The 23,216-nt window shown below is 38.5% G+C and overlaps 1 protein-coding gene across 3 annotated transcripts in view; it reads right to left on the reverse strand.

Annotated features, from left to right (window-relative positions):
- ADGRV1 (adhesion G protein-coupled receptor V1) overlaps positions 1-22,911 on the reverse strand; it is a 280,553-nt gene extending 257,642 nt beyond the window's left edge. For all 3 annotated transcript variants that reach the window (XM_060761771.2, XM_067464543.1, XM_067464545.1), the window contains exons 1-6: positions 22,846-22,911; positions 7,466-7,650; positions 6,440-6,589; positions 5,351-5,446; positions 2,235-2,339; positions 918-1,031 (exon numbers count right to left, since the gene is read on the reverse strand). In XM_060761771.2, the coding sequence (XP_060617754.2) occupies positions 918-1,031; positions 2,235-2,339; positions 5,351-5,446; positions 6,440-6,589; positions 7,466-7,650; positions 22,846-22,867 (672 nt within the window). In that variant the 5' untranslated portion in view covers positions 22,868-22,911. The remainder of the gene's footprint in view (positions 1-917; positions 1,032-2,234; positions 2,340-5,350; positions 5,447-6,439; positions 6,590-7,465; positions 7,651-22,845) is intronic.
- Between the last annotated feature and the right edge of the window lie 305 nt (positions 22,912-23,216).

The following is a 23,216-nucleotide window of genomic DNA, read 5'->3' on the forward strand; positions in this document are numbered from 1 at the left end:
ACAGAAGCTGGATGGCCAGCTATCGGGGGTATTTGATTGTGCTTTTCCTGAATGGCAGGGGGTTGGATTATATGGCCCATGTGATCTCTTCCAGTTGTATTATTTTATGAAAACTCCTCAAGATTACTACAATTTACAGCACAAAACACTTCATATTCAAATACACATATGGTATATCTTGATATGTGCTTTCTCCTATAACAAGCAAATAATCTATTCACTGTTAGTTATCATTTATATTGCACTACACTTTTGTGCGATATAATAGATCAAAAAAGTAAAAAAATAGTATTTATAATTTATAATTTTTAAAACACCAAGCAATCTCACCAATATGGGTATTTCACAGAAGCTGAGGAATAGTTTAGTGAGTGAAGAAGCATTCAGACCTCTCCCGGAAGCAAAACATATTCCAACATAAATTTTGAGTGTCTCTGCTCACTAAAATTATGCAATGACCATGAATTCCAAAATTTATGATGTTGTAAAGAAGAGAACCAGTTTCAGATTTGGAATATGATTCTAGAGGCAAAGGTTTGAATTCCCAAACTGCCACAGAAACTCACCAAGTAACCTTGGGCAAATCACATTATAACTCTGAGATATAAATCTGGAAACCAGGGTTTGAATTCCTGCTTGACCATGAAAACCACCTTCCCATTGTCAAGTCACACTGTCTCGGTCTCAGAGGAAAACAAAGGCAAATCCCTCTCAATAAACCTTGCCAAGAAACAGTAGATAGTAGATTCCTCCATAGGTCAGAAATGACTTCAAGGCACACAACAACAGCAAATACAGCTCATTACATCAAAAATACAGGATAGTCCCACAAAGTTAACAGCTATTATTAGCATAAACAAATTATTTCATCATCCTGAGATATATATCAAAACAATGAAAATGCTATGTCATCTCACCTGGTCATCCAGAATAAATAAGTTATAAATCAATACAGCTGTGCCAGGAGGAAAACTGATATTTCCCCTTACTGGACTCAGATCTTCTTCAGGAGAATTTGGACCACCTTCCACCTATGAAAAAATATTATGTAATTTCAGTGATCATGCAGAATACTTTCAACAATCATCAACAACTTTCAGAAAGAAAGGTACTATGCACTATTATTACTAGATTTGTATTTATATTTAAGTTGAAAGAAAGATAAAATTTATTTGGCTGTTTATTTCCCACAGGAAAACCACCAACCACATCATATTAAAATGAAAGCTAAGGAAACTTTAGTGGTTGTATTAAAAGCAGAACATTTCATTTCTTAATTATCAGAGTATGAAGGAAACTGAAACATTCAAAATAATCACAGCAGATACATTTACAAATAAATTCCCGTGCTCTCAATTTCTTTCAAACCTATATTAGAATTCTTGGAAATGCTTCTCCCTTCAATATGTCCACATAGTAAAGCTGACAATTATCTACAGAGATTTCATGGCAAGTGTAGATCTTGTCAGAACTAGGAAAAGATTGTTTTCCTGGCTTGAATAGACAGCTGGCAACTATGCTAGATTTTAATTGTGACCAACCGTTTGCCACTTTTTCCCATAAAATAGATAGAAAATCTGATTACAGGTCTAAGACACAATCTTCAGAATTAAATTAATCCTCTCAATGTTAGTAAGAATATTTGGAAATAGTCATTCCAGAATTGTCATCTGTATTGTTATGCTTGTAGCATTATAGTTTTTTAAATTGTATTAAAATAATGCTTTGAAACACCGGGAATGTGGTGCAGCTGGCTGAGTGTCAGCTGCATTAAGATCACAGTGACCAAAAGGTCATGAGTTCGAAGCCAGCCCAGGTTGGAATGGGTTTCCAACCAATTGTGTAGCCTGTTGTCGACCTTTGCAACCCGAAAGACAGTTGCATCTGTCAAGTAGGAAAATTAGGTACCACCTTAAAGTGTGGGGAGGCTAAATTAACTGATTTATGAGGCCATAAAGAAGACACCAGCAAAGCATTCCAGCGGGGAAGCATGTGGGGAATGCAGAAGTGCTTCATCAGCGTCGCAGATGGACGATGAAAACGACAGCTCCCCTGGCGGCCAGAAAAAGTTAAATAGCCCCTGTGTATGTCTGTATATGTTTGTATGTCAAAAATTGGCATTGAATGTTTGCCATATATGTGTACACTGTAATCCGTCCTGAGTCCCCTGCGGGGTGAGAAGGGCGAAATATAAAAACTGTAAATAAATAAATAAAATATTTCTGCACACCTACCTCATAAATCACAGTCACAGTTCCATAGGTTCCCTTCTCCCTAACTAGAGTAAGAGGTACAGATTGATTCCCACTTCTGGGTTCATTCAGTGTGATTAAGGCAGGCTAAAATATGATGGGAAAGAAGCAACAGGCGGTCAGTTTCCAATGAAATGGTTCACAAAGAGAAGAAAATACAGAGAACGATTACCATAGAAACACAAATTTCCTGAGACAAATTCATCCAAGCTGTGAACTGGACCACAGCAGTTATTCCATTTCTCTGCAGCCAATTAATCTGACTAATCAAACTGAAGAAAGACAACAGATATAAATATTTTAAAATATCATTGTAAAAAAATCATGATTATTAGAAACAAATCAAGGGGGTTTATGTTACAATATTTGTACAGTTAAATTAGTCATTTTGCTAATCAGGTCATGTTAAAGGTACTAATAAACATATAATTGAAAGCCTTGCTAGATGTTTGTGTATGTTACATCAAGTTGCCTATTGACTTGGCAAACCCATGAATTCCTTAGGTTAGGTAGTTACTTTTAAATTAAGAGAAATAGCTGTGTTTGTCTGTTGTAGGAAAAACTACAAGGAATTCTTGTGGTCCTTTAAAGCCTTCATCATTACGCTGGCATCTTTTGTATCTCCGCTCCTTTTTTTTCTCTTTGTATATTTGTAAGTGTGCATGCATGTATGTGATTATTGAGCATACACTGCAGAAGTGGGCTGCAGTCCATGAAGGACTTAGTCAAGTAAATCTTGTTAATCTTTAAGGTATTCTTAAATCACTGAAAGTTCACTGAAAGACAAACCGATTTTTAATAACAACCTTGGATACAACTGACAATAAATCATGGTTGTTATTTATTACATTTGCTATTGTTGGTTGAGTATTGCTTATTTGAAATGCTTGGAATCACAGAGTAGAATCACAGTGGCCAGACAGTTAACAGGAGCGAATCCCCCTGTTCAAACAGTTCCAATGTCTGCTGATAAGTTTCTGGTCTCAATTCAAGGTGCAGGTTAGCACCTATAAAGCTGTAAACAGTTTGGGAACTGCCTATATTCATGATTGCATCTTCCCCTACAAACCTGCACAATCTTTAAGATCTCCTGGGGAGGCTCTCCTCTCACTCCCACCCCCGTCACAAACATAGTTGATGGGGAAGAGAGAGAAGGCCTTCTCAGTGGTGCCCCCCCCCCCCTTTCGGGTCTGGAACACTCTCCCCAGGGAGATTAGGTTGGCACCCATCCTGTCCATCTTTTATAAAGATCCCCAAATAATTTTAGCCCCCAGCTATGACCTAAGATCTAGTACCTGTGCTTTACTACTGGTCCCCTACCCATAGATATAGTGCTCTTATTCATATTGCCCTCTATTCCTGAATTTGTCATCTGGCTTCTGCACTTTATCCATCAGCACTGTCCTCACAAGTGATTTGCACCAGCCCATCCATCCGACCCCAGAAACTGTTCACAATATCAAGCTATTGGTTGTTTGCTCGATGGTTGTTTTTATACTGGGTTATGATATTGTCTGTTTTATATTGTTTTATGAAGTTGTTTTGTAAATTTTTTGTGTTATATTTTAACTATGTTGATTGGGCTTATTATTATTATTATTATTATTATTATTATTATTATTTTCAGATTTTGGAAATCTGTATTTGCATATATACACACAATGAGATAGTTTGGGGTTGGGACTCAAGTCTAAAACTGAAATTCAATTATGTTTCATATGTGCCTTATACACATAGTTTAAATGTAATTTTACATAATATTTGTAATAATTTTGTGAATGAAACAACATGTGTGTACACTGAATCATCAGAAAGCAAATGTGTCCCTGCCTTCTCCCACTCATGTGGACAATTAGAATTTTGGAGTATTTTGAATTTCAGAATTCAGTATCAGTCTTTAAATTTTAATATTCAAGTATGTAATCAGACAAAATTTTCTCTCAATTTTCAGATCCCCCAGGTAATAGACATAGTCATTCAGCCTGTCCTGTAACACAAATCATTACTATTATACTGTTTGCTTAGCTCAGTACTCAGTACAATAGAGCAAAATGTGTCTTCATACTCTCTGCCCCCTTCATCCACTTATTCTGTTTTTCTCTTTGCATCATTTATCTTTCAAAGGGCTCCTAATTGTTGAAAATGAACAAAGTGATGCAAAGGAACCTTGGAGGCCACAAAGGAATTATTCACTATTATTTCACAAGTGGATGTTCATACAGAATTCTTCAACAATGAAATAGTTCACATATATACACTTCTTAATTTATTTGCCAAACTAAGAGAGTGAAAAGATATACATTCTCTGAAATAATGGTGCTACCCCTTGCATCCCCTTGATCAACTGATGTAGCTTGGGCACACAAATCACAATAGCAGCAGGACAACAAAATCTTTGCTTTGGATGTATCACATAACGTTGCTCCTTTCCCACCGCTCTACCAGCGGGAAACAGCCTGTAAAGTGTTTCTTTTACAAGCACAAATAACCTGTTGCTGACCTCCTTTTGTAAAAGAAACAACTTCCAGTGGTGTCCCAGGAGAAGAGCAGCAGGAAAGGAGTGACACCATAAGTCCAAAGCAAAGATGTTGTTGTCCTACTGTAACTGCAATTTGCCACCTCATGTGATAAACTTCCTGGTCAGCTATTTCAATGCACTTGGAATGTATATCAGCCCTTTGGATGTTCTATTAAGTGTTTCACCCTTGGGTTTGACATTTTCTAGTCCACGTGAAACATTATGTGATCACTGTATAAGAAAACACTGGCTAGGTTGGATCAATAGGGAGACCTACTGTTCTATATGCCATAGACAACGGTGCAAAATTAAACAGAAGTAACATATTTAAAATTAAGGACTTTCATATAGCAGTGTGAGTGAATAGTCTGAAGGCCCCAGATTGTTTTTTCTCAACTCCTTATGATGAGTAGGATGAAGCTGTAAGTTATATGTTTACTATTATACTTTGTAGCAGAGAGTTAAACTTGCAACAAATGTCTTCAAATATTATACCACATAAGATACCCTGGTTACCACTAACTACTAAATTATGAGACACATTCTAATTTCAAAGAATATATAAAAAATGAAAATGTACCATGTCGAAAGAAATAATTCCAAAGGCATTGTCATTGGATAAAATTGTCACAGTTACAGCTCTTGGAGATCCAATTGTTACTCCTGGAAGCGGCTTCTAAAAAAAATAAGACACACCATAACAAATGTGGAAGGATATACTGCAAACGGTAGAGCCAACAAGTAGGAAAATTCACTTATTGGATAATATGTTTATTTTCCAGCTAAATGAATCTTTCATAATGACACATTCCAGAAAAAGGTACTTGTCAAGTGAAAGTTCCCGAAGCTTGAAGTGGAATTCAAATTCTATAGACACAGTCTGGGTAAATAAAGAAACGTGTAACACAAACTTGGGAGATCATTAATCACTGGTTGGCAGTATTAATGAAACCATGGCAATAAGGGCATAGATGGGAAGTATGTACTGCTTCCCACCCCTAAGAATCTGAAGATATTTTGATACTGTCTAAAACAGAGGCTAGAAATATATCAAAATGTGGATGGATTGCAACAGCCACCAGCACTTAGTATAGGTAAGGATGAAGGAGGATATGAACTGTAGTCTTACAGCATAAGGAGGTCCAAATATTCCCCATTCATTCAGATGGAAATATAATGTTCAAAAACTATCAATTATAAGGATGAAGAAAAAAAACACAGAGAAAATAGTTCTTCATTTTAAATAATATATTGTTTTTAATGGTTTTTGCACTACAAATAAGATATGTGAAGTGTACATAGACATTCATTCATTTTTTTTTCAAACTACAGTCTGTACACACATGAGCGCATACACACATATACACCCCAACAACCTGAGGGACTGGTTTAATAGTTTGAGGATCTCTGATCTATACCAAAGAAATGAGAGCTACACATTCCTCTCCTCAGATCTTGAAGAAACAACCTTCAATACTTGTTTACTTAACAAGACCACTTATATCCTCTAAATAACACTGGCCATTTCTGGCATATCTGGCCCCAACAGATGTTTTTACATGCAGCCCTACATCCACCCTTTGCTCACCAACACAAATACAGGGAAGATTCATTTTCCCTTACTAAGAACACATATGCAGTTTAATTTACTAGGAGGGGGGGTTCTTACCTGCAGTGTCAAATAAAACATGAATGTCTCATCGGCTTCTGGAAGATCATCATCACACACAGAAATGTATACAGTTCTATTTGTCTCAGCTTCAGATATGTATGCTGCTGCGTACGTGTCGAAAAAGTCACCTGTATTTTCACCCTGAATCTGCAATACATGTGCATGTAAGTTCGTAAAGAGAGAACAATTGCATGAGAGCTCTACTCATTCGGCTACATTCTGTGCCATTATTTTAAAAACCTTCATTGTTTCTATAATATATTTTATGTATTTATATTGCATGGAATTTTTTGTGCTGGTCTTTTGGGACCGGCTTTAGCACAGCAGATTAATCACCAGCTGCAGCTGCAGTAAATCTTGCCAACCAAAAAACTGAAAACTTGAAGCCGGGTCAGGGTGAGCTCCTGACATTTAGCCCAGCTTCCTGCCTACTAGTGGATCGAAAACAGCAATGTGAGTAAATGAATATGAACTGCATTATGTGGGGAGGTATTTTAGGCACGGAGTTCACAGGAAAGTTTACGGACAACAAAAATTATTCAGCAAGGAGATGGAGCGATAGCACCCCCTGTGGCCGGAACTGAGCACAGCCTCCAAAGATGCCAAATGATGAGGAAAAAACCTATCTGTTCTCTGTTTTGTTATTGTATAATCAGCATTGAATGTTTGCCATATATGTGATTTGTGATTCACCATGAATCCACTTCAGGATGAGAAGAGTGGAATATAAGTACTGTAAATATATAAATAAATACATTTTAAAGCAGAAATATTTTCCTCCTCAATTTGTCAAGATTAAAAAATCTTCACTTCTCTAAATTATACATCCACAATGTATTATCGAAGGCTTTCATGGCCGGAATCACTGGGTTGCTGTAGGTTTTTTTGGGCTATATGGCCATGTTCTAGAGGCATTCTCTCCTGATGTTTCGCCTGCATCTATGGCAAACATCCATAGTTTGAAAACTCACAATAAAAGCAGAGTATTGATATCAAGAAAAATTAAATTAGAAATGCTCTTACCGCTACAATAGCTGTGACGTTCACGGGTTCTCCTGTCCTTTCAATAACAAGGCGGATAACTGTTGTAGTAGTTTCATTAACTACAAATTCTGTTTGTCCGGTAAATTTTACCTCTGCTTCTCCTGAGATGAAACTGATAGATGATGCTAAAAGGAATGTAGCTACTAAACAGACAGAGGGCATCCCTGAAAAAAGAGGATAAAATACTGAAATGTGGCCACAGCAATTAAGATATTGCATAACTTCTGTTCAAGAATGGCCAATATTGTTATCACATTTCTAAAATTGTATCCATTTGGATAGGCTTGCAATGAATAGATGTCAGTAGTGGTGAGCCATCAACTAGCCACAATTGTAATGGAAATTTTAGCAAATGTATCTTTGTTCATCTGCACATGCAATTGTAAATCATGGGGGAAGGGAGTGTCTGACTAGGGCTTTGCTTCCTCGAATGAAACATGGCACAGCACATAGTATATTCAAATAAGCTGGGCTGAATATAAGCTCACACATTTCAAGATAAAGAAGGGGACTGGGATGAGGTCATATAATTGGAAACCCACTGTCCCTATGGGTTTTCAGTCTCTGTGCAGCATTAGAAGGTGGCACAATCGGAAACACAATGCTCCATCAACTGATCACATCAAGTAAGCTCTTATTCCTATGACTGCACAGGAAGGTGACCCACATTTATAATGTTACAAATTACTGTCTAAGAATTTGAGAATGCCATATTTTGATGGGGAACTTTTAAAACCGTTTGGGGGGGGGGGGGGGGGAGAGAGAGAGAAATGAAAAAAGGGTTCTTATATCAAAGATAATTATCAATAAAAATAGATTCTCATTTACCAAGTGGTTCCAATGACTTCTAATGTAGTATACAACTACCGTGAGGGTAAAATTGTAATTTGGACATAAAGTTTACACTGTAAACCATGTAAAATTTGTAAACTTTGAATCAATCTCTCTGTTTGTATACTACAGGCATGATCTATGATGGGTTAAGAGTGCTGTTGACCTTTTAGTTTCAGCTGTTATCTTGTCAAGACTGACCAAGTGTCTTCCCACGGGGTGTGCTTCTAGTAAACAATCCTGAAAATATGATCCTTACGGAGCAAGTTAACAGCGTTTAGAGTTACCTGAATTCTATTACCTTTGCTAAGGGGCATTCTAAAACTATAAAGTTACTCCTGTGGAACAAGAGAAGTCTAATATTCATATCATCAATTATTCAGTTAGCATGAATTCTTTCTTATTATTTTTAATTTGTACAACAATTAGTTTTCACAAAACCGCAGAAAAAAGTATATTAAAATAACTTTTCAAACAACTACCTCCTAAAACAATTTCATTAAGGATAGTGGGTTTTTTTAAAAAAAATGATCTAGATAAAGAGTAGAATGCGTTTCAAGTGTCACACAACATCATCAAATGGTTTTGCTTATAAATATTTCCACTAATTCATATGCCCAAGGGTCTTCTTTGAAATTATCTCATTTTGTGTATGCATTGTTTGTTCGCAAATAAACTGAGAATAGCTACATTGATATAAATAATTATCTCACAACAACTCTTATCAAGGAGGATGTAAAATGATGCTTATAAGTTTGTAAATGAATCCTTTTGTAGGTCTTACATTAGGTCTGGAGCATAGAATATATTTCTTTGAATATTTTATGTATACTTTGACAGGAAACAAGAAAAGAGTTTAATTATTATTATCACTACAGCATCTTGCAGACTCCACAGCTAAACCCTCCTTGTAAAAATAAGTTCTAGGGATTCTTTTTGGAAAAATAGGTTCCGTGGTTCATGTTAAGCTTTGATTGAGGCCATATCTACACCGTGCAGTTTCTTCAGTATATTTCCGCCTTGAAGCAGCCCCAAGGTAAGCATGTCCCTGCTGAATTCAAGGCCAATGTCCATCACATCCTCATTCTGGCCAATAACCTTGTCCCTATGTCACCACCATTACTCCTTGCTGGTCATTGAGCTTCCTGTGAACACTTAGATGTCACCTGTTAAATCTGCAATGCCAGAATGGGTATCCCATCAATCAGAAAGGAGAACACCCCATTCTAGCATCCACACATGGAACCGCAATAACAATGCACTAGCAGGGGGTTCCATGGCTGGCAAGGAATGGCAGCAACATAGGAATGTTGCTGCTTAGACAGTGTCTGTCTAGACAGTGAATTGGGCTGAAACAGTTGTAATCCAGCTATATCGATGGTTGCAAACCCCTAAGATACTCTGGCATTTCTTGCACAGGAGTGACAGATGACTCTGGTGGAGGATCTTTCAGAGACAATGGTGGTGGAACCATAGCTATTATTATTATTATTATTATTATTATTATTAAACTTTATTTGTACCCCGCTAGCATCTCCCGCAGGACTCGATGTGGCTTACAAAGGCCAAGGCCTCAACACAACAACAGCAAAACAATAACAATACAATTCAAAGCAAATTAAAAACATAAGCAGTAAGCAATAACAAAACATTACATCATTATGCAATAAAAACCAGGGCCAGGCCAGTGATGGGTACAGGTTAAAAAAGTGCTGGGTGTGGCAGGTGGCATGTTGGATTTCTGGGCAAGTGCAGTGTGCAGAGAGTCTTCAACTCTAATAAAGTTCTTCTGGGACATAGTGCTGGAGGTTATCCTATTCCGAAAAGGCACATCGGAATAGCCAGGTCTTCAGATTCTTCCTAAAGACTGCCAACAAAGGTGCTAGTCTGTCTTTGGGGAGGGTGTTCCAGAGTCAGGGGGCAACCACAGAGAAGGCCCTGTCCCTCGTCCCCACCAAACGCGCCTGCGGAGAAGTGGGATCGCGGGTAGGGTCTCTCCGGATGAATGAAGGGAGCTCGTGGGTTCATACACGGAGATGCGGTCACGCAGGCAATTCTTGTTAATATTAATCACAGAAGGAGAAATGGTAAACAACCTCCTCCTGATGATCTTTTATCAAGGAAACTCTTTAATGAGCCAATCCAAAATGAAACAAGAGATAGTGAAAAAAGATGAAACTCAGGTGCTCAACCAGCTACTAGGGTACAACAAAAAAAAAAACCAATTATGAGTTGTGTTATAGTTAATGACACAACTGGACTCAGGTCATGCTGTTGGAATGTTGGCTCAGAGGTGAAAGGAAAGTTTGAAGGTACACAATACATATTAAAGGAACACAGAATGTGAGAAGCATGAATCAGGAGAACTAGACATAGTGCAACAAGCAATGGAATGCATAAACATTGCATATTTGGGGTGAATGAGCTAAATTATCTGAGTCCCCCTCGGGGTGAGAAGGGCAGCATATAAATATCATAAATAAATAAATAAATAAATAAATAAATAAATAGAACAGGAAGGGTCATACAGTCAGATAATTACAGTGTTTTACTCAGAAAATGAAAATGTTAGGAGAACATCTTATAGCAAGGATAGATGAAGCAAAACAAAGCATGTGACTGATCTCAATAAGTATTCAGGGAAACTCATCAATATAACTATAATCCAAGATTATTTTCCAGCGACAGAGACAGAAGATAAACCAATTGAAAGCTTCTGTGCTGGGGTCCAGGAGGAAACTGAGTGATCACACATCAAAACAGGACTTCTTTTCAATCACTGGTGACTGGAATGCAAAGGCAGGCAACAGCAGAATCAAAGTTTACACAGCCCAACAAAAAAATTCTTGGTGTCTTAATTTTAGACCAGTTCCTGGGGTTATTTATGGCACTGATTCAGAAAATTGCATTGGAGAGACTGCATTAGCTCTAGTTTCTCAGATGTGGTTATCATGGTTTTTTATGGGTGAGCAGATGACAACCAGTAGATGTATCTGAAATACTAGAGCTAATAGGGGGAAATAGGTGCCATTTTGGGAATCAGCAGGTCAAACATACCCAGAAACAGGGTTAACATTTGAAGTACCAAAATGTATGTTGCCCAAGTTGTAACACAACTTGGTCTAGGATGAAGAAATGAAGCAAGACAGTGACTGACTGGATTATGACACATTCTTCAAGCAGCTCAAGAGATGTTCTTGTGGGTTTTTTCGGGCTATAGAGATGGTTGCATACATGGACATTATCTAATGGCCAATACAGAAATCAGATGGACTACCCTATCTGTTCAACTTGTTTGCTGAATATGTCATATGTAAAAAATATGTCATATGTAAAAAACTCGGAAAATGAAGTTGTGAAAATTGTAGGAAGGAACATCAAAAATGTAATATTTCAGTATGCCAATGACACAGTACCACAAGGAGAAATTAGCAAAGACTTGAAAAGGTGACTGAAGAAATTCAAAGAAGAAATTGCAAAAGCAGGTTTACAACTGAACCTTAGAGGAAAAAATAATGACCACAAAGGATTGTCACAATTTTAAACCACTTCAAGGTTTGTTCAGTCGCTTCCGACTCTTCGTGACCTCATGGACCAGGACTATCTTGTGGCCGTCATTAATCTGAACGGAGGCTACAATCAAGAAATCAGAAGACAACCAGGACTTGGAAAGGCAGGTCTAAAGGAACTGGAGAAGATCCCGAAGTGTCAAGATGTATTGTTGAATACTAAGGTTAGGATTTTCCATGTTATCCTTTTTTCTATTTCTATACATGGTTAAAAAACTTAGACAATGAAGAAAGCTGATAGGAACAAAATTAATTCATTTGAAATGTGGTGTTGGAAAAGAGTTCTACAGATACTGTGGGCAGCTAAAAAGACAGTTTAATAGGTACATCAAGTTTGATTTCTCATGACAAACCAAAATTGCTAAACTGCTTCAGTACTTTAGATCAGGGGTCCTCAAACTTTTTAAACGGGGGGCCGGATTACTGTCCCCCAGACTGTTGGAGGGCCGGACTATAGTTTTTTTAAAAAACGATGACCAAATTCCTATGCGCACTGCACATGTCCTATTTTGCTACTGTTATGAATTGTAATGTAAATATCTGATCTGCAGGATGTATTTTTATTGTTACAATCTGAACATAAAGCATGGTTTTAGCATTTCTGAAGATAAAATAGTTCCAATTAAAATGAGGAAAACATTATATTTTCTGTCTTTTTGAAAGTGGTTTTTAGAATATGTAAGCGTGAGTCCCCTTTTGGGGGGGAGAAGGGCAGGGTATAAATATAGGAAATAAATCTATATAAATAAAAATGTAATGTTCGTTTGTGGGATTAACAGAACTCAAAAAGCACTGGACACCTAACAACCCAATGTATGTCCTTCACTCAAAAAAATTGATTTTGTCATTTGGGAGTTGTAGTTTCTGGGATTTATAGTTTACCTGTAATCAAAGAACATTCTGAACCCCATCAACGATGGAATTGAACCAAACCTGACACAGAGTTCTCCCATGACCAACAGAAAATACTGGAAGGGTTTGGTGGGCAGTGTCCTTTGGTTTTAGAGTTGTAGTTCACCTACATCCAGAGATCACTGTGAACTCAAACAAGGATGGATCTGGACCAAACTTGGCACTGATATTCAGTATGCCCAAATGTGAACACTGGTGGCATTTGGGGGTTGTATTTGCTGGGATTTATAGTTCACCTGCAAACTTGGCACTGATATTCCAAAAGTGTCAAACCTTTTGACAGCGGCGCTGCGGGGACTTGTTCTCATGTCCGGGCCCCTCCGAGACATCAACCCTCCACCCCTTTCCTCTGGGGAAAGAGGTGGAAAGAGGGCCAAGGCAGTGGGGCCTGGTCCGCCTCCACCGCACTGGAGCAGCCTCCTCCACCTCCTCCTCCTCTTACTCCTCCTCAATCCAGAACAAAGCGGCGGCGGCATCGACGGAGGTGCCTTTCCCTCATGGAGGCCAACGCCGCCAACACCGAGGGGTGTGTTCACCTTCCTTCCTCCCTTCTTCTCTCTATCTCCCGGCCGCTGTCTCTTTAAATCTCCACACCACCTCTTCCACCCTCCGCGAGGAAAGGCACCATCTAATTCAGCAGAGGGGGTCTTTTTCTTCCTTATCCATACTCCCCTATTCCTGGGGTGAATTGGTTGGTCCCGCGTATGTGAGCCTGAGCTGAGGAGGACGGTACCATTCAGCGTGGAGGGGGTTTTGGACACATAGAGACACCCCTCTTCCTGAGAGGAATTGGTCCACGCCGGGTATTGGAGCATGTGCTGAATTGGACAGTGCCTTTCTTCGCGGAGGGGGGAAGAGGTGGTGTGGAGATTTAAAGAGACAGCGGCCGGGAGATAGAGAGAAGAAGGAAGGGAGGAAGGAAGGTGAACACACCCCTCAGCGTTGGCGGCATTGGCCTCCATGAGGGAAAGGCGCCTCTGTCGATGTGGAGATTTAAAGAGCCAGCAGCCGGGAGATAGAGAGAAGAAGGAAGTGTCCGCAATTAGCGGAGCAGCGCCGGGTGGGCATGGCCAGGCCAGGCCAGGCCGCACGGGCCGGAGAAATGCCCTCGGCGGGCCGCATACGGCCCGCGGGCCGTAGTTTGTGGACCCCTGCTTTAGATGTATCGTAAGAAGACATGATTCACTAGAAAAGACAATGATGCTTGGTAAGTTAGAAGACAATAAGAAAGGAGGAGGATCATATTACACATTGATAGACTCAATCAAGCAAGTTACAGCCCTGAGTCTGCAAGACTTAAGCAGGGTTGTTGATTGGGTTGCCTTAAGTCAAAGTTGACTTGGTGGCAGTCAACAATATGTACTTTACACTAGACTAAATGAGAAGTTATTAAAACGTATGCCATAATGGTCAGATTGGCCTTTTCTAGGAGTAGAGTTCACATACCTGATAAAGTTGGACAAAGTCATGCCTTCAAAAATAGCTATCTATGAATAACAGATATACTAATTTTTAAACATTAAAACCCATTATAAACTAACATCCCATAGCATTAGAAACCAATAAGATAATTATGGCATCTCAGTATCTTTTGTTTAAAAAATACCATTATAGTCCATCTAGGTCTCCCACTGGATTTTCATTATGGAGCAAGGATTCGAATATTGGTCTCCCAGGCTCCTTCCATGCAGCTGAATAATATCACATATTACCTGCTTTGAAATGGAATACATGGCAGTGTGGACTCAGATATCCCAGTTCAAAGCAGATATTGTGGGATTTTTTGGCCTTCATATCTGGGTTATATGGCTGTGTGGAAGGGACTGGTTCAGCACTCAAACCACAGCCTGATGGTGGTTCTCTGTGTTCATTTGTACCTAATTTTTCTCTTATTTTAACCCTCTATGCATCCTTGTGTGGAAGAAAAATAGATTATAAATCAAATATGTAGTTTAGCACATCCTGATATTGATTTCAAACAATCTACATCTGAACAGTCTAGATATCACTTATTTGTTCATGACAATATCATGTTAAACACCACAAATACACCAATGTTTTTTGAAGAGAAGGATGTGAAAGTATAATAAAGTTACGCTCCAAAATTAACTGTAATTGAGAGTTGTAATTACTTTAATTACTCCTATGGATCATTTTCAAATTTTGTTACAATTTTTCAGGTTTTGTGTGATTTTTCTGTTTTAATCCTATGATTTTTTTTTCTTTTTCAAAAATATAAGGGGAATCAATGACAAAAAATGAGTAATGTAACAAGTTAATTTTGCATCATTGTTAAAAGGCAAATGATTTATACAATCTGAAAAGTAACCATTGTAACACTGTACTTTTGAGGTTATTGTAATAATAATAAAAAATTATGTTTGCTATCTAAACTCTGTTTCTAAGCTACAAAATTGCAGAATTTGCACTGAAGGAAGACATAAAACAGCTGAGTCATAAGAAGTTGTATACTTTTATTAACCTTAGAAGCCCAACTGTTCATGCCAGTGGTGGAACATTTTAATGACTGTCATATTCAATCAAATGATCAAAAATTAATATAATTTTTCCAGTAGACTGTCCATGACTTTCCAATTAGCTAATACAAATTTCTTTGAATTTTCAGACTTCTCCCAGGGTACATAGCAAATCTGAAGTGCGATTGATCTATTTCTTTCTTGTCATAATTTCTGCATATTCCTGCCTCATTTAGAGGTATTTTTTGTTCTAGTAAATGAAATCTACAAGGGAAAACATACTTTTCAAATGGCTAGTGTAAATTATAGCAACACGTGACACCCCTGAAACGGTATGGTTTCCAAGCCTGTCTAGACATCTTTATTTAAATGATTTTCATGATCTGGAAAAAAGAGCTATACACTGTCTCTTGGATGTCAGGAACTACTGACAAATTCTGTGTGAAGAGCAGTAACTAGTCTCATGTTCCAGTTACTCTTCCAGCATGCTGAGAATAAATAAAGGCTGGGAGGATAAACATCCTTGCTGTTGCTACAATTTCTAGCTGCTTAAAAACTCTGCCATGGGATGGCTCGCAAAAGGAGAACAATGCCTCTTCATTTCCAAATATCTTTGAGTAACGATCCAGTACTGTAGAAAACACAGTATAAGGTCCTTACACTGAGAATAGAATATTATTCTACTTGGTTCTCTAGAAGAAGAAAAAAGTGCTTTTCAATTCTTTCAATGAAGCTATCATATCTTTTTTGTTTGTTTGTTTGTTTGCTACATGATATGAGCTTTTGCATTTGTCAAGTCTAATATTGTAATGCTCAAGTCTAAAAAAAACTGGCATCTTGTATTTTTGAAAGAAATGGTGCCCTCAAAAATATGGGATCGAAGACTATCCCCATTGTTATTTTTTTTCTTTTGGCATGAGGATTTTTTAAAGGAAAGCTTGGAATTTAAAAACCACCACAATTTAATAACCACCAATGATAATCATAATTGTTCCTTATTCGTTGAGTATTTTGCTTTCCTTGCCGTGGAGCTCAAGACAAGGAAACCTCTTTGTTGATTAGTTATTTAAGGGCAGTAACAATAACCTGGCTGGAGAGAAAGGTGCTTTGAGAGGATTACACAAGGGCGAGTTCTCAACAGCACCAAGCTGAGGAAAGCAAATTACAGACCCCAAGTACTTCATTGCATGTAACCAAACTGGCTGGTTGAAATGCTAATTGCCTTTCAGAAACGCTCAAGGCAGACAGGGCGACTTGGGCTTCATGGGAATTACATGGGAATTACAGGTTTTTCCTCCCTCCGCTTCTACTTCTGTACCATTGTCTTGTGGAGAATGATTCAAAGAGCATTCAGAAAGGTCACACTTGTCCTAAGTTTCCAATATGTGAGAAATTTCTAAAGCTCTGGCTTGTATTTCACATTGCTTCAGTCTGCCAAATATATAACAGATGGCAGAATTAAGGCCATGTTAAATCCCCACTAAAGCTTGGAACAGTTGTACACAAGGCCAACTTATAGAGGTAACAACTGAGAAAAAGGCAGGCTGTTTCTTGGATCAAATGAGACACCGAGCACAAACAAATAAACAAATAGTAATGTAAATCAAGCAGATTGAAAATGCCTTTTTAAAAGAAAGAAAGAAAAGAAATCCTTTAACTCAGAACTCTTTTATTATATCTATTGAAATGAAACCTATCACAGCAATATACATGAAAATAAACAGCACACCAAGATTGTCATTTGAAATTAGCCTATCTTCCTATTTGGTAATTGTCATATGAATTTGATGTTTCAATTTATTAGAAGAAGGTTATTGTTATATTGGAATCACAGTGAAGAAAGAATAATTATTTTTATGTATAAATCTGACTGATGTACTGAGATGCACACTAGTTTTGCTAGTATGTCATATCCTCATCCATCAAAGTATGTTGTTACTCTATTTTTTTCTCTATCAGCTGTAACCTTTCTAAACTCCACTTTTAGTTTGTTTTATTTAATACACAAGACATGATTCATTCAAGGTCAGTTACCCTGAACCCTTTATCCTTTTTTTCCTTCCTTCTCCCGGCATCACACACATTTCTAAACTATGGGATTGATTTTATGATGCGTTCCAACACAGGAATTGTGTTGGAACCCATATTAGTTATATCTAGGGGCCCTTCCAGACAGGCCCTATATCCCTGGATGTGATCCCATGTTTTCTGTTTATCCCAGATTATCTAACAGTGTGGATTAATATAATCCAGTTTAAAGCAGAAAGCCTGGGACCAGATCCTGGGATATAGGACCTGTCTGGAAGGGCCCTAGCTTTCATAGTAATTTACTGTATGTTCAATTGCTATGTGACATCCTTTCAACTGTAGTGGCAGAAAGATCCACCACAGTCATTCAGATTAGACAGTCTTTCTGCCTTATGGAAGTTATATTAATCATTCAGTTAAAAAGCCATTTATCTTATTATACTTCAGAGACAATACCTAAATAAATAGAAATACCTAAATAAATGTTTGAAATTAAATTATAGACTCGTGATATAAAGAGAGAGAAAAACTCTCAGACTAACTTTGCTGTCTAGCCTGACATTGGTAAAAATAAATAGAAAAACCTATGGCTGCAGTCCTGTACCAACTGACCTGGGGTAAGCCCTATTGAACTCAACTGATCTTGTTTCTAAATCAGACATGCGTAGGATTGTACTACAAATCAGTTCAAAAATAGTACGTACTTCCGAAATAAGCAAAGCCTACTCACACATGTATAAATTCACACATATAAACATGGCTTTATGTTTAGTAATTTGTAAATGGACTGTGCACATGAGGTTTAATATAAAACTTCATTATTTCTTTAACTAACAGATCTTGCATCTTTTACTGACTTAAAGAAAGGTTTGTACAATATAACCCATAGTGATTAAGATGAAATATAGCCTCTAAATTTATATCAAGCACTTCAAAATTCAGCAAAACATTGTCCTTTGTCAAAAGCTTAACAAGCATATTTCCACAAATATAATTTGAGTACAGAACTACAATCCTAGCTCTTCTAACCTAAATAGACATTTTAACCAAACTATTTTCATATTTCATTTTTAGCATATTTATTATTATTATTATTATTATTATTATTATTATTATGCTGTTTTAACTTTAAAAATCACTTTACTTCGGTTACACTAAACTCCCTGTGTCACATATATGATGAAAAAGTGCATAAAGTCTTAACCAATGTTAGTGAAATCTTCTAGAGATCAATGTGTTGACAAAGGCTTTCATGGCTGGAATCATTGGGTTGTTGTAAGTTTTCCGGGCTGTATGGCCATGTTCCAAAAGCATTATTTCCTGATGTCAAGAGATAATGCTTCTGGAACATAGCCATACAGCCCGGAAAACTTACAACCCACTTCTGCAGATCCCCATATAAATTTAATAATTTGCAATTCCTAAATAGATGTGTCCTGAAAAGTAGACACTGCTAGCATTAGGTATTTTTCACATGTGTGGGTTTTTTAATCAAGGGGAGGTTGAACGCTGTTCCCATCAAATATAATTTAGGGCACATGGTGAGGAGGTTGCCATCTTACTAGGTTAAACCTGAACCCACAATGAAATAACAGATGAATGTCACATTCAAGAGGAAATATGAAACTCTTTTCTTCTATTGTGTAGACACATTGGACAAGAAACTGTTTCCTTTTACTTCGTGATCTTGGAACCATTTTAAAAATACAGGTTGAGTATCCCTTACCCTGAATTCCAAAATCCAAACCTCATTGAAATAGGTAGGAACTTCCTTCCGAGTAAACAAACATGTATCGGATTGAGCTAGTAATTTCATTTAAGGCAAAAGCTACATACATGCTTAATTTCCCACTAGAAACCACCACACATTCCACATAATGTTATTAACATTTCTTTAAGTGAAGGGCAACTAAGGTTGGATCTTGGGGCATGTAAGTGATAGGGGAAGAGGCCAACCAGCAACTACGCTAATATGGATATATCGGGGCTTAGCAATTCTGATGCTAACTTCCTTTTATCATATTTTTGAAAAACTTGTTGGACAGACTAAGCATGTACATCTTTATAGTTCCACTTTTTAAAGGACTTATTTGAAATTATTATTTCCCATAATAAAATTTTGCTTTTTTCTCATTAAAATATTTTAGCACCAGAAGCAAAAGCAAAGCCTACTTTATTCTTTTCAGGGCTATGGCTGTGCCATTATTTAAATAAGTTTAAATTAAGTATTTCTATGCTATATTTCAGAATCCAGAGTATCATTTAAAATGTTACCATTAAACTGGACAGTGGGAAATAATGTGTGTCTTGTAAAAAAAAATCAGGTTGAGAAGTTTTTGAGTGTTGGTCTACAATTCCCTGCTCAGTCTTGAAAGCCCACTGAATGACCTTGGGCAAGTCACACATTCTCAGTCTCTGAAAACCTCATTGTACAATTTGCTTTTGGGTCGATGGGAAGGCACACAACAATAAACACATGGCAATTCATAGGGGTGAGTGGTTAAAACTAGTAAGTTCAGGCAAGGTCTAAAATTATCATGCTCTATAAATTTCTCATCTATCTCATCAGACATGACTTTGAAAAAAATGTCATGTTATATAGGTAAAGGTTTCCCCTTGACATTAAATCCAGTCATGTCTTACTCTGCGGGGTGGTGCTCATCTCAATTTCTAAGCCGAAGAGCCAGTGTTGTCCATAGACACTTCCAAGGTCATGTGGCCAACATGACTGCATGGAGCACCGTTAGCTTCCCACAGAAGCGGCACATATTGATCTGCTCACATTTGCATGTTTTGAACTGCTAGGATGTCAGAAGCTGGGCCTAACAGCAGGAACTCACTCTGCTCCCTGGATTCGAACCGCTGACTTTTCAGTCAGCAAGTTTAGCAGATCACTGGTTTAACCTGCTGCATCACTGGGGGCTCCATCCTGTTATATACTGAAGATTTTTTAAAATTGAAGTCTCATGTGGAGTATAGAAAGGATGTCCTCTAGGGATGGTCTCGGTTTTGTTTTTTAGTATTTATTTCTATTTATCAAATGTGTGCATATGACTCCTAAAGGCCCCAGGGAAGGATGGGAAGGAGGGTCTTTCTGTGCCACAAGAAACTTCCTTAGATCAATGTATTAGTCTTAAAAGCTTCCCCACTCTCTTTACTTCTTTTTATATGCCATAAAGTGAATGTTGCAACAGCCATGCTCATCTGGATTCTGCAATAATACATAAAAAGAACATAAAATAATAGAGTGTGAATAGGCCACATGGACCAATAATAGAGTTGAAAGAGACTACATGGGCCATCCAAACCCCTTGCCATGCAGGAAAAGCACAATCAAAGTATCCCTGACAGATGGCCATCAAGCATCTGTTTAAAAGTTTCCAAGCAAGGAGCTTGCACCACACTCCAAGGCAGAGAGTTCCACTGTTGAACAGCTCATACAGTCAGGAAGTTCTTCCTAATGTTCAGGTGGAATCTCCTTTCCTGTAATTTGAATCTATTGCTCCTAGTCCTAGTTTCAAGGACAGCAGAAAACATGAGAACCACTGGTCTAGTTCTGATGCTACTGTCATGTAAACCACTCTTAGAAATAGAGGATGTTTCTGTTTATTTAGACCCCTTCCACACAGCTGTATAAAATCCACATTGAACTGGATTATATGACAGTGTGGACTCATATAACCCAGTTCAAAGCAGATACTGTGGATTATCTGACTTTATATTCTGGGTTATATACTGTGAAGAAGGGCCCTTAGATGTTGTGGTTTCATCTGGTTGGTTTACTAGTAAAGCAAAGGAAGCACTTCATTTAAACCATTGGGGTTTTTTAACTGTATCCCAAAAACATTGTCTTAGGGCTCTTCCACACATTCATATAACCCAAAATATCAAGGCAGAAAATCCCATAATATCTGCTTTGAACTTGGTTATCTGAGTCCACACTGCCATATATCCCAGTTCAAAGCAGATGATGTGGGATTTTATTCAGCTGTGAGGAGGGGGGCATATTATTCAGAATTTCGATAAGCATGAGTGTGAGAGGGAGATTTTAAAATTTTGTCTATAAAGAGACAGAAAGGTAAAAATAATGACAACTCTTCTGGCTAAAGTATCTATTTCTTTCCCAAGGAGCCAAAATGCAAAATATGAACTTTGCTTTGCCTTGGGTCACTTGCAAAAAGATTAGGAGGCCGGTGTGGTGTAGTGGTTTGAATGTCAAACTAGCTCACTGGGAGACTTGGTTTCCATCCTCGCTTGGTCATGAAAAGCCACTGGGTGACCTTGAGCAAGTCACACTCTCAAGGCTCCAGAGGAGAAGACAAGGGCAACACAACCACCAGCCCCTTCAACAAAATCTGCCAAGAAAACCTGGTAATAGGGTCACCTTTGGGTTGCGTTAAGTCAGAAATGACTTGAAAGAGCACAACAACAAAAATAATAAGAATATCAACAACAGCACAGACAAGCAGGCAGTCGTGGTCCCTGCTGCATAGCCAAGATACTTTCTGAAGCAAAGGAAGGAAAAGTGCACCAGCAAGCCTTTCCTTCCCATGAGGAGCTAGAAACTTCGCATCACTTTTCTTCCTCAGTTGGAAGGAAGGAAAGCAGGAAAGAAGGAAAGGCGAAAGGAAAGAGGAAGAAAATGAGGGAGGGTGGAGAGAAAGAGAGGAAGAAAGAAAGAAAGAAAGAAAGAAAGAAAGAAAGAAAGAAAGAAAGAAGAAAAAAGGAAAGGAAAAAGGGAGAGGAAGAAGAAAGGGAGGAAAAGAAGGAGGAAGGAAGAGTAAAGAAAAGCAGAGAGGGGAGGAAGGAAGGAGAAAAAAGGAAAAGGAGAGAGAATGAAGAAAGGGAGGAAAAGGAAGAGGAAGGAAGGGTAAAGAAGAATGGTGATGAAGGAAGGAAGGAAGGAGAAAAAAAGAAAGGAAAAGGGAGAAAATGAAGAAGAAAAGGAGAAAAAGAAGAAGGAAGGAAGGGTATAGAGAAGAAGAGAGGTGAGGAAGGAAGGAGAAAAAAGGAAAGAAAATGGGAGAGAATGAAGAAGAAAAGGAAAAAAGAGAGGGGAGGGAGGGAGGGAGGCAGGAAGGAAGGAAGGAAGGAAGGAGAAAAGGGAAAGGAAAATGGAAGAGAATGAAGTAGAAAAGAAGGAAAAGAAGGAGGGAGGAAGGGTAAAGAAAAGAGAGGAGAGGGAGGGAGGGAGGGAGGGAGGAAGGAAGGAAGGAAGGAAGGAAGGAAGGAAGGAAGGAGAAAAAAGGAAAGAAAAATGGGAGAGAATGAAGAAGAAAAGGAGGAAAAAAAGGAAGGAGGAAGGGTAAAGAAAAGAAGAGAGAGGGGAGGAAAGAAGGAAGGAAGGAAGGAAGGAAGAAGAAAAGGAGAGAAGGAAGGAAGAAAGAAGACATGAAGCAAGCAAGGAAGGAAGGTCGCTTGCCATCAACAGGTGAATTTGCAAAGAGCGAAGAGAAGGAAGGGAAGAAAGCGGGAATGAAAGAGGGAAGGAAGGGATGAGAAGAGAAGATGGAGGGAGAAAACAGGTAGCAAGGGCACCTACCTGGACCCGGGGACGTGGACATGAGCGCCCCGCCGCCTGGCTCGCCAACCCGCCTGCCGCCCGCTCGCTCGCCGGCTGCCCGCCCTCCCGCCTGCCTGCCTGCCTCTCACTCCTGGCCCACGCCTCCTCCCTCCACGACCGACGCTCCTCTGCGCGGCGACCAACGGGATTCTCCTCCTCCTTCTCCTCCTGGGAGAGACAAGAAGCCAGCCAGCTGTCCGTCCCTTCCTGGGCAAACTGATTGCTCCAAGAAAAGGCTGGCTATATGAATGGCAAAGAAGAAAGATATGGGCTCTCTCTGGGAAACAAGGTTGAACTGAGCGTGGCTTCAGGATCTAGTAGCCTTTCAAACAGAACCTTAAGCAGGGGGA

Source organism: Anolis sagrei, chromosome 2 (genome assembly GCF_037176765.1).
Source record: "Anolis sagrei isolate rAnoSag1 chromosome 2, rAnoSag1.mat, whole genome shotgun sequence".
Lineage (NCBI taxonomy): Eukaryota > Metazoa > Chordata > Lepidosauria > Squamata > Dactyloidae > Anolis > Anolis sagrei.